The 11,761-nt window shown below is 53.3% G+C and overlaps 2 protein-coding genes across 2 annotated transcripts in view; one reads left to right on the top strand and one right to left on the bottom strand.

Moving 5' to 3' along the window:
• Nucleotides 1-9,836, top strand: part of Smg6 (SMG6 nonsense mediated mRNA decay factor) — a 255,941-nt gene extending 246,105 nt beyond the window's left edge. Inside the window, exons 12-15 of the mRNA XM_013016534.1 lie at nucleotides 999-1,152; nucleotides 4,091-4,302; nucleotides 4,601-4,682; nucleotides 7,941-9,836. Of these exons, the coding sequence (XP_012871988.1) occupies nucleotides 999-1,152; nucleotides 4,091-4,302; nucleotides 4,601-4,682; nucleotides 7,941-8,071 (579 nt within the window). The 3' untranslated portion in view covers nucleotides 8,072-9,836. The remainder of the gene's footprint in view (nucleotides 1-998; nucleotides 1,153-4,090; nucleotides 4,303-4,600; nucleotides 4,683-7,940) is intronic.
• Nucleotides 9,837-10,539: 703 nt separating this feature from the next.
• The window catches only part of Hic1 (hypermethylated in cancer 1), a 4,127-nt gene continuing 2,905 nt past the window's right edge, over nucleotides 10,540-11,761 (bottom strand). The window contains 1 exon segment of the mRNA XM_013016314.1: nucleotides 10,540-11,761. Within this exon segment, the coding sequence (XP_012871768.1) occupies nucleotides 10,668-11,761 (1,094 nt within the window). The 3' untranslated portion in view covers nucleotides 10,540-10,667.

Below are 11,761 nucleotides of genomic sequence, written 5' to 3'. Positions count from 1 at the left end.
CGGAAGTGGCGCTGTAGCTCAAGTGGTAGAGTGCTCGCCTTGAGCTGAAGAGCTGAGGGACAGCGCCCAGGCCCAGAGTTCAAGCCCCACGACCGACCAAAAAAAAAAAAAAAGCTCAGGGACAGCACCCAGGGCATGAGTTCAAGCCCTAGGACCAGCACAAAAAGAAAAGGAAGTGGCACTGTGGCTCAAGTGGTAGAGCACTATCGTTGAGCCAAAGAGCTGAGGGACAGTGCCCAGGCCAACTTCAAACCCCATGACCAAAAAAAAAAAAGAAAGAAAGAAAACATGAAGTCAATAATAGTATCACTCCTACAAGGTTATGGCAAAGAGTCAAAGTAGAACCAAAAAAGCCAATGTTTAGAAAACACCATTCCAGGAGAGGGAAGATGGTAGAAGTTCTGATTAGTCTGGGTGTTGGCTTGGCATGCCTGTGAGTTGGGACTTAATTCACTTCACTGTATATACTCTTACTACTGCAGAAGACTGATTATTAATGGCCAGTTAATTATTAGTTGTCAGCTAATAGCACTTTTTCACATAACCATTAACTTTGCCACGTTTTTGTTTTCTTGTTTATTCAGTTTTTAATGGGTTTGTTTTAGTATACAGTGAATTCAATTGAAATAACAAATTCTGCTTTGGATATTCCTAAAGGCCTGCACTGAGAAGTGACCTTGTGTATGGTGCCTGGATAATGTCCCTGAACCCCTTTCCTCTCCAGATAATGAACTCCTTGATTTTTTTAGCCCAAGATTCTGTTTTCAGTGACCTTTTCTATTTAATACCATCAAGGTCCTTTCTATCATAGGCAGGGCTTAGTGATACCCTATTTCCTGATAGCCATTTGGTCCATGTTGATTTTGATTCAGGCCTAACAGGCCAGCTGCACCTCTAGAGGGGGTCAGGATACTGACACACTGTTGAGTCAGGGCCCTGGCTCACCCACCTGCTTGCTTGCTCATTCTCTGGCTCCCTTACACTCTGTGTCCCTGTAGGCTGTGCTGGAGGACCAGAGTCAGATGAGACAGATGGAGCTGGAGATCAGACCCTTGTTCCTCGTACCTGACACCAACGGCTTCATTGACCACCTGGCCAGTCTGGCACGACTGTTGGAGAGCAGGAAGTACATCCTGGTGGTTCCTCTCATTGGTGAGTGAGTGGCTAGGCAGAGTAGCCCTACACATGTGTAACAGCCCCCTCCATTCACGCCCCACGCCTGGGCCAGGCAGGCAGAACCCTGCTGTGCGTGTGTAAGACAGGATTTGCAGGGAAGCAGGGAATGCGTGGGGCAAGGAAAATTGTTTAATAATCAAAGCAGTTCAAATTATTATGGCTGATCCATGGCTTAAACTGCTTGAGCAAATGGACTCCTGTGTCCCAGCAACCAGCGGCTGCATGAGCCCAGCCCTTGTTTTTATCCTTATAAAGCTTGCAGTAAAACAGCAAAGCTGGTTCCCGTTATTGGTAAACACTCAGCCCTGGCAGATAACGGCAGTGCTGCTGGGTGGTCTGGCAGGGAGGCTGGGAGGATTTTGAAGTGGTTAGATGCCTTTGGTCTGATTGTCTTGTAGCTTTTCATGATCATTCTGTTGGGTTGAGGTAGCATTCTTCTGGCCCAGTGTCATCCCAAGGCCAGGCTGACAGGAACCCTCCAGAGCAAGCCCTTGGCTGTAGATTCCTACCACTTGAGTGCTTACCACTGGTCACTGGAGCTGGTGCAGGGGTCAGCAGCTAAGGGCCCAGCAAGTTTGCTTTTCCTTGCTGAGTTGCTTCTGAGAGACTTTCTGGGTACCCTTAATTCTTGAAGTTCTATGGTAGATCAGCCTTAGGATGGCTTTGGGCCGTGAGCTCCTGTTGAATCTAGTTGACACACGAGCAGAAGGTATGGAAGATGGTAGTGAGCTCAGGCCTTTTCTATACCCCTCTCAGCAGTCCCTTGAAGCAAGTTTGGGAGCCCTATCCTCTGGAAAAGCCACCAGACTGGCAGTCTGCCTGCCAAGCCACCTCTGACATCCATGCCAAGATGTTCCATTGGGCCTTCCCTCCCAGTCCCAAGTGTCTTAGTGCCAGATGGGGATGGAAACAAAGGGCAGGAAACATCCGCCCCTTCAGAGCCTGTAGAACCCTGGGGGGTTGTGGGAAACACGTTAGCACCACCTGAGAATGTTGGCACTGAAGCAGCCCTCCTCCCTCCTCCACCCTCCTCGTCTTCCTTCCCCCTCCCCATGTGGCCTGGCCAGAACCTCTTAAACCCAGGCCCTGAGACCTAAGGGAAGGTTTTCTGCACTTCAAAAGAGGAGCAACTTCTGCCGTAGGGCACAGCAGCAAGATGATCACAGCTAGCTTCCCAGTTGCTTCGCTAGGTCCTAGGGTGGGCTGCCTTGGCCTTTCAGGATGTGCCTCTGTACTTTCCTCCCAGGAGGTTTTCAGGGAAAAGAAAGCGAGCTGAACTTTTTTTTTTCTCTCTCTCTCTAAATGGTTGGGAAATTGTTCTAACAAAGAGATTGCTCACATCTCAGGAGCTCCCAATAGGTCAGAAAGTACCTCAGATACCTTCCCAGGCCAGCAGGATTCCTAGTCACTTGCCTCACTTGTTCCCCTACTGTGTGCTCAGTCTCCTTCCTGAGAGATACAGTGAAGAGAAGAGCTGTGACCTTTGGTCCTGGGTTCATATGGCAATGCAGATTTGATTGGAGAGGGAATCATAAGAAAATCTAGAGGACATAGGTAAACAAAATTGATGATCTCCAAGGGCACTGGGAACAGCTGTGTTGCAGCCACACATCCCACTAGCCAGCCTCTCCAAATCTGCTTCAGCTGGGCAGGCCCCTGCCCTCTCTGCTCGAGGGCTGTTGTGAACAGCCTTTATTCACTTATGTATTCCTCGGTGGATTCCTGCTCAATGTCCAGAACAACAAAGGGTTAAGCCGACATCTTTCCCTGCTTGCTTGTTTCTTGTGCTCTTTAACCTGCTCCATGCTCCTTAGGCCTGACCCCAGTGTTGAGAAGTCCCGCCTGGTGCAGAAGCACAAACAAGTTTTCCCCTTTGAAGCCTGTTTAGTTTGGAATCAGATTTTGGGATAGACTACCAATTTTTCCTGTTTGATGTTCTGTTTGCTGTACCATATACCCATCCACCACCGTTCCCCAATCTCAGCCATGCATTGTATGGACACTTCAATCTCAGATTGCTAAAAGCATGGGCATCGTGTGTGTGTGTGTGTGTGTGTGTGTGTGTGTGTGTGTGTGTGTGTGTGTGTGTGTGTGTGTGTGTGTGTGTGTGTGTGTGTGTGTTTTCTTCCCACATGGCCCTTTTTCAGAAAGTGTTTCTGAATACCCAGACAATGAGTGCCAGGCTCACTATGGAACAGCATGCTCATGCCGACTCAAGCCATGAATCATTGTACTAAAGAGAGGCCTCAGACCCCAAAGTCTCCCGGAGCCCCCAAGGATTGCATATTTCCCACTTGACCTCAGGCTTTTGGCTGGAATTTTGGAAAGAATCTTCACCAGAAATGAAGCCATGTCCCAGACACATAGACAGGCAGACAGGCAAAGACACACACACACACACACACACACACACACACACACACATACACAGTATCAAGGAGGTAATGTGCCAGGGTTATGGTTTTGAGAAACACCAGGGCACTTGCAAGTGAATCTATGACTGTCTTTACTCTGTGCTGACTTCCCTGCACTCTGTCAGAGAGGGGGCATGTAGAACTTTGCCCCTCTTAGACTGCTATCTGTGGGTAGGATTCCCCAAAGGCTGATACTATATACTCTCTGAAGGACCCTTTGATTTGATCTGCCACTAAAGAATGCAATAGAGGGGCCCGGTTCGATCCTCTGAGGAGGAAGACAAGGCCCAGGGAAAGAGACAGAAAAGGGACAGGACACTGTGAACATTGGGGACTCTTCCTGTCCCTCCTCTGGTTTCACTGGAAGACTCCTGGGGAGGAAGGTACCTCTGTGGTCTGTGAAGGGATGGCCAGAAAAGCAAGTGGACAGAGGCCTAGGATGAAGGCTCATATAACTGCAGATTGCTGAGGCTGACACCTTCTGGGCTCTGTCTTATCAGTGATCAATGAACTGGACGGCCTGGCCAAAGGACAGGAGACAGACCACCGGGCAGGGGGCTATGCCCGTGTGGTACAAGAAAAGGCCCGGAAGTCTATTGAGTTCCTCGAGCGAAGATTTGAGAGTCGGGACTCTTGTCTACGGGCCCTGACTAGCCGTGGCAATGAACTTGAATCCATCGCCTTTCGCAGTGAAGACATCACTGGCCAGCTGGTAAGACCCTCAGCAGAGAGGGAATGCCCACAGCTCACTGTTAGACCAGGGTTTCCAGAATGGAACAACTAAAGGAAAGTCCTACCAGTCTGAGCAGCCGAGGAGCAGCCACCTTCAAGAAGTAGGAGTGGGGAGTTCCTTGTCCCCTACATCACTCAGCACAGGCTCAAGCAGAGCCAGACTAACATGACAGGGACTCCAGGACATGGCCCTGGAAGTATACCTCTGCCTCCACATGGCGCCCCCTCCTGCCCAGTGGTGCTTCTCACACTGTCTCCCTCTCTCTCTCTCTTTCCAGGGTAACAATGATGACTTGATCCTTTCTTGCTGCCTCCACTACTGCAAAGACAAGGCTAAGGACTTCATGCCTACCAACAAAGGTAAGGCTTAGCCCCTTCTCAGAATCCTCCCTCCCCCTGCCCTGCTTCACCCATCCTCAGCCCCTGGGAAGAGTCCCTCCATTGACTGCTCTGGGAAGTCCAGGATGGCCTAAGCGAGACTGAAGCAAGCACATTTCCTGCCCTCCAGGTCAGACCTCCTGGCCTAGCTCCTCCGCACCCAGAAACTGGCAGGTGGGTGCTGGCCTACCTCAGGAAGCCCAGCTTTAGGCAGTGAGCTTTCCTACTCAGCCTGTGTCCATTTCCTTTCTTGGGTCCTTGGTGAGTTCCCTCTGACAGCAAGAATGTCTTCATGATTCAGTGTAGCTTGTTCTGGCTGTGGTCTCTTGCATCCAGACCTCTGCAGCCCTGAGGAGTATGATCCCCAGTGGCCGCACTCCTACCCGTGTTAGTTTACCCTGTAATGAGCCTGGGGCAGAGGTGCCTCCCCAGCAAGGGATAGGCCTTTATTCCCAGTCCTGTGGCTGGGAGCTGTGCACTTTGTGGACTGGCTAGAATTGGAGGCAGGGAAAAATTTGAGGACTGAGCCTACAGCCTCGTTTTCAAGAATCTTTTTGGTGAGCAGAGGCCTACCTTGGGGCTCTCTTGCCTGATGACCTAACCTTACCCCTGAGCCTTCTGCACAGCACTACAAGCCCAATGACACACGGGAGTTTTCTGCTCCTGGTTCCTAGGATTCTAACATTTCTTTTGGAAGGAATTCTAGCACCTCCTAGCTTAGTATCATCTGCAGAGCTGGTAATTCCCGTCACTGAATTTCTGCCTTTTTTTTTTTTTTTGGTGGCTAGACAGGGGCTCTACCTGAGCCACTTGAGACTTAAACTTACAATTTCTGTCTTAATATATATAAGTGGTCAGTTTCTTCTAATTTTATTTTTTTTAATTTGTTGTTGTTGGTGGTGGTCGTGGGGCTTGAACTCTGGGCCTGGGCACTGTCCCTCAGCTCTTCAGCTCAAGGCGAGCACTCTACCACTTGAGCCACAGCACCACTTCCGGTTTTCTGGTGGTTTATTGGAGATAAGAGTCTCACAGACTTTCCTGCTCAGGCTGGCTTTGAACCCTGATCTCAGATCTCAGCCTCCTGAGTAACTGGGATTACAGGCGTGAGCCACCAGTGCCCAGCTCTTGTAATTTTTTCTTCCTCTATCTCCTCTGATTGTATACTAGCCCTGGCTCTCATGCTGGCTTAGGGATTGTCTTCTCTCTGCCTCACCGCACCCACGTTAGCTAGCGTAGCCATCCCTCTGCCTGAGTCTCTGTGCCACAAGACCAGAGCTTCTGCCAGGGGTCCTGCTGAGAAGGACACGCCTGAGGAAGAGGTAGGCAGGGTTGCAGAGGGCCTTAGGAGGAAGCATGGCTCCCATGCTGCTTACCCTTGGTTAGCACAGACGCACTTGGGCTTTGGCCCTATTAGTCCCTCCACCACTGCTGCCATCCCCGGCTACCCCAGCAGCCTGTGAGAACCATTGCCATCCTCAGGACCGCCTCTATCAGAATTACATCAGCAACGGCTAGTGTAATCAAACCCCATTTGTCAGTGTGAATTCTTAGCAGATTAACTTGTCAGATTCACAGAGAAACCGTCACCAAATGTTTATGTGTAAACGATGTTGAATTTTAAAATCATGTGGATTATGGCGGATGGGGCCTGACAAGATGACAGTCTCTGGTTTCTAACAAAGTGAAGTTACCAGTGTCAAAACAGAGGATGTTTATTGTTAAAAATGTCTCAAAGTATCCACAGAAACCCCTGCAGACCCCTGCCAGCAACGCTGGGTCTTGGTTGGCTGACCTAAGGCCTGGGACTCCTTGTATGAGGCCCAGGGCAGGAACAGTGAGGCTGTAGACAAACCTAGACAAGCAGCTGGGAGCTCTACACAGAAACAGGCACCACACCTCGCCTCCCAGGAGTTGGGGGAGGAGGCCCAGGCAGTGGAGGGTGTCTTAAACCCTATATCCATTGGCCACTTAATTCACCCTCTGTCCACCACAGCCCCTTGCCTCCCTCAAGCCATCCTTTCTCTCACTATCATCAGTACTGAGAACCTCTCTTTCCTTTGTCACCAGAACTCTTCCTTGAGATTAAAAACCAGTTCTTAGCCTCCTTGCCTGGAGCTAGCAAGCCTGAAACCACTGGAGTGGGACATGGATGTTTGCAGTCCCCTGTCCCCGCCAGCCCACGCAGTTTGTGAACAACCACAGGATGTTTCCTGTGCTTCACTGTCTGCTGGGCCTCTGCTAGGAAACAACCAGCCTGGACTAGAGTGGATGTGCCACCCAAGTGGGCCTGCCACAGGTGGTGGCATCACTTGCATGACTACTTGGCCTGTTTTAAGTTTATTAAAGGTCAGAGAGGGGAAGGGATAGTAAAGAGATTATAAAGTAATCTAAACAGAATGAAGGCTATGTTCTGATGTAGGAAGGTGTTTTATATAACATTTGAGTAAATACAGCTAGTTTGAGCTCAGCTTTGTAGGGAGAAAGCATACACATGAACACATCCACACATACGTTCACATCCACACACACATCCACACACACACACACACACACAAAGTATATGTGCTTAGAAATGTACATAATCTAGAAGGATATACAGAGCTACCCCTAAGGTACCAGACAGCTGAGAGGATAATCCTGGTTTTTCATTTCCTTTTTACTTTTCTGTACTGTTAGATATACATAGGTTACTTTAATAGAAGAAATCATTTGGCCATAGTACCAGGACCCCTTTGGTAAAACTCTTTCAGAAACTTGCCTACCTCTCCCCAGGGCTCATTCAAACTAACCTCTTTCCCCACACCTGGAACCTGGCATGCTTTATTCTGTTCTGTTCTGTTCTGTTCTGGTTTTCGGTCTCTGTAGTTAGGAGAAAATGTGTAGAAAGGTTTGTGGATTCAGGGCCAGCCAAGCAGTCAGGAATAGAAAGCAAGGAACTTCTACTCCTAGGAGTATAGAGTCCTGGAGACAATCTATGGATGGCCCACGGTTTGGGCATTTCACAGGCACAAGGCAGAACAGAGTCTTGTGTGGCAGGCAGGTGTTCAGAGCAGAATCCCAGCCCCTGCCCAGCATGACCCTCTAAGCTGCAGGAGAGATGCAACCAACCCAAGTATGAGAGTTAGAAGAAGAAAAGAACTTGCTCCCTCCAGGACCACATTCTCCTCCCAGGTTAGAATTGCCTACCAGCTCTTTCGCTTCCTGTCCTCAGTGAAGTCTTTTTGCTTTCTGTGTTGACAGAAGAGCCAATCCGCCTACTACGGGAGGTGGTGTTACTGACTGATGACCGGAACCTGCGTGTGAAGGCTCTGACGAGAAATGTGCCTGTGCGGGACATCCCAGCCTTCCTTACGTGGGCCCAGGTGGGCTGAGGGGGCCACGCTAGGGTCCACCCAAAATGGAACCGTTCCTGAGAGGCCACCAGGCACCCACACTGTAGCACAGAAGATGCCCACGTGCCTGAACCACCAATCCACCCAGATAATAAACCATCCTCTTCCAACCCACGCCGTGGCCGTGCTGTGGGGGAGCTGCTCCTCACAGAGCCCCTTCCAAGGGTCGGGTGGAAGCTGCTGGGGCCCTCCTGGGCTGCCAAGATTTAGCAGGGAGGTGGCTGGCTACAGTGACAACAGGTGGGCAAGCCAGACAAGGCCGCCCATGCTCTCAGCCTTTCTCCCCCCGTCTCGTTCAGGGCTGGGGCAAGGCCTGCTAACCCCCAGGACTGGGCCGCTTTCTCTAGTGGTGATGGGGTAAGGGGTTCTAGTTTCCATCAGATGCAGGTGAAATCACAGACCCCTTTTAATCTGCAGAACCTCTGGCATGAATGTGACCTAGAGGCTTTGGCTGTGTTGTGAAGAAGGTGCCCGGGGTATGTCTGTCTCCCTGAGGCTTAGATTCCCCCCATGGACCCTGTGGTTAGGTTCTGTCCCTAATAGCAACCCCATGCCCCCAACCTCCACTACCCCCACCCCAAACACACACATTCATCCTTCCTCCTTGTCCTGTCAATCTGTGGCTCTTGCACCTTGCCCTTGTTTTCCCCCTGAACTACCATGGGTCTAGAGGGAACAGACATCTGGTCTCAGGCTCATACTTCCTGGGTGGGGTGCTCACTCTGCTCACCCCTCTCACCTGCTCACTCTCCCCTCCTGACCTTCTTTTTGCTCTAATCCCTTTTTTGGGGGAAATGCCTTCAGACCCTTATCCTTCCATCACCAGCCTTGCCTCTGAACATCTCTTCACCCTTCCCTTTATAGTGCTCCTTCACAGGCCCTGGTCCTTCAACTTCCGCCCTTCAGTTCCTCCTCATGGGGGTTCTCTCTCTGAATCTTCCTCCTCTATTACCTGTGGCAGGAACCTATTAAAGCTTTCCCACCCATCTTCCTTCCTTCCTTTCCAGGCTTCCGAGCTCAGAGACGCATCCAGACTAAAACCAGCCCAGTCTGAGAATAGGGTGGTCCAGTGCCTGGTGAAGCATTATCCAACCTAGAGTGTTCACTCTGTTTCTGGCTTTTTTTCCCTTCTACTTCTGAGAAGAACGGATGGAGGTCCTTTACCTTTTAAATCTGTTGCCCTTTAGCTGGTGCCCTTATTCACCACCTTACTCTGGAAGATTCCTACCAGTAATCACTTACTCCATAAGGGATAAGGAATAAGGAAGACTTAGGGGTAAGCAGGGTCTTAAGCAGAGCAAAGGTAAATCTTGATGCGCCAGTCAGAATCTCCCCTACAGCCCACTGACTCTCCAGCCTGCCCAGAGGTTGGGAGCTTCCCTGAGGATGCTGGGCCTTCTCTGGACCCAGGACCATACTAGACTGGGGCTGGCAGGAGAACCAGGCCAGTGGTCTGGGGGTATGAGTGCCAAGGGCCTCAGTGCTCAGAAGACTGACTCTTTGGGATACAAGGTCCAGGCCTCCTCCCTTGAGATCCTCTCTTCTTGTCCCATTTGAAGCCCTGGTTTTGTTTCCTTAATAAATTTTTAGTTATGAAGCAAACGACCTCTTACTCGTCTCTTTCTGGGATTGAGGAGGGGTTGCTAGTCCAGGCTTGTGCACCTGCCACCCTGGACCCTGGCGGGGTCCACTCAGGTCCTTGTGTGGGGCACAAGAGAGTAGCAGGATTGGGGACCTTGGTTACTGCTTTATTGCTGTTTGGTTCGAGTATAGAAAATGGAAGCGGCTCTGGGAGAGCCTGTGTACAAGATGGGAAATATACAAACGAAAAGGAGGGAGCTAAGGAGACCGAATTCCATCCCAGCCCATAGTGGGCTGGGGCTGGGGGCCACCCGGGGCGCATGCAATAAATATGGTCCGGGACCCCAGGGGAGGGGGGGGAGGGGGAAAGACACCAGAGTGGAAGACAGGTAGGCCAGGGCTGTCTCAGTCCTGGCTCCAGAATTCCTTACCCGGGTGATTAAGAAAGAGGAGGGCTGGCCCTGGGGTTAGTGCCACTTGTGCAAAATGAGGAACTTCACATTATCAGTCCCGGGGCGGTCGGGAGTGGGAGGCAGGGGCCCCTCCGGCGGCTCAGTCCCCTTCCCTCTCCCCAACTCTGCCCGACGCTCCGACCCCAGCGGGGAGATTCACAGTGAGAATGGGTGTGGTCGCGAGGGCCGGAGGTAGGGCTGAGCCGCCCGAACCGTGACACCCCTCCCCCCAAGAGCAGCACGGAGCCGGGGGGAGGGGGCCAACGAACCACAGGAAGAAGGGGGAGAGGCCGGGGTCTCCTTTGGTCAAAGCTGATATCAAAAATATAAATCTCCCCTCCCCCATCCCACCCCACCCCCACCCCGGGCTAAGGCACAAAGCAATGAGGCCAGGTGAGGCCGCAGAGAGGCGGGGCCGCCACTGCGGCGACGCTGCTGCTACTAGTGGTCCCGGGAGCGGTGTGCCTGCTGCTCGCGGCTGCGCCGCTCCCCAAGAAGACAAGGCCGCGAGGCGCGGGCCAGGCGGGCCCTCGAGGGGCGCCCTAAGTGGGCGAGAAACGATCGATGGTCCGGCCGTCGGGCCCCGCGGCCAGGTGAGCGCCCTGGCTCAGCACTTCCGCAGCCTTGTCGGGGCTGAGGCCCAGCTCGGCCGTGAACTTGGCCAGCGGGTAGAGGCTCTCGAGCGCCACCTTGGGGTCGTGCAGGAAGTGCGTGGTCTGCGCCAGCAGTTCCGCCGCCGCCGCCTTGTCCTGCTGCTTCAGGCTCAGCTGTTCCGCCGTGAGGCGGGCCACAGCAAAGACGCCCTCGGGGAAATCGAGCTTGCCCTTGCCGTCGGGGCCGGGGACGCCGGGGAGTCCCCCGAGGCCCGCCAGCGCCCCGGCGGCGCCAGCCGCCCCACCCACGGCGTGCATCTTCATGTGGCTGATGAGGTTGCGTTGCTGCGCGAACTTGCCCCCGCACACCTGGCACTCGTAGGGCTTCTCGCCCGAGTGGATGCGCATGTGCTCGGTGAGGCGGTACTGGCGGGTGAAGCGCATGCCGCACGCGTCGCACGCGAAGGGCTTGAGGCCCAGGTGGCTGCGCATGTGGCGCGTCATGGTCCCGCGCTGCGTGAACTTCTTCCCGCAGATGGTGCACGGGTAGGGCCGCGTCAGCCAGTGCGTCTTTTCGTGCTGCCGCAGCGTGGCCGGATCCTTGTAGCTCTTGTCGCACGACGCGCAGCGGTATGGCCGCAGCAGTTCTCCCAGGCCGCCCGGAGCTCCGGCGACCTTGTCCCCGCCACTGCCAAAAGGGGGCCCGAGGCCCGCGGCCCCGGCCGCCACGTCGGCCGCCTCGGCCCGGCCGTAGAGCGCCTCCTCCTCCTCCACGTGCGCCTCCACGTGCGCGTTCAGCTGCTCCGAGCTGGGGAAGCCCTTGCCGCAGGGAATGCACACGTACAGGTTGTCGCCGAAGCTCTCCGGCTCCCCGTAAGCCAGGTGCGGGCACGGGTAGCCCTCGAGGTGGCCTCCGGGCGGGCTGGGGTCCTCGCTGCTGCCCGTCTCCTCGCTGCTGCTCTTGTAGTCGTCGCCGTCGCCGCCGGCGCCAGGACCGTCCAGGCTGCCGGGGTAGCGCGGCGGCGGCACGAGGCCGAGCGGCG

The sequence above is a fragment of the Dipodomys ordii genome, unplaced genomic scaffold (genome assembly GCF_000151885.1).
Source record: "Dipodomys ordii isolate 6190 unplaced genomic scaffold, Dord_2.0 Scaffold31, whole genome shotgun sequence".
Taxonomy (NCBI): Eukaryota; Metazoa; Chordata; class Mammalia; order Rodentia; family Heteromyidae; genus Dipodomys; species Dipodomys ordii.
The sequence above is the reverse complement of the archived record's forward strand: the minus strand, read 5'-3'. Positions and strand labels throughout refer to the sequence as shown.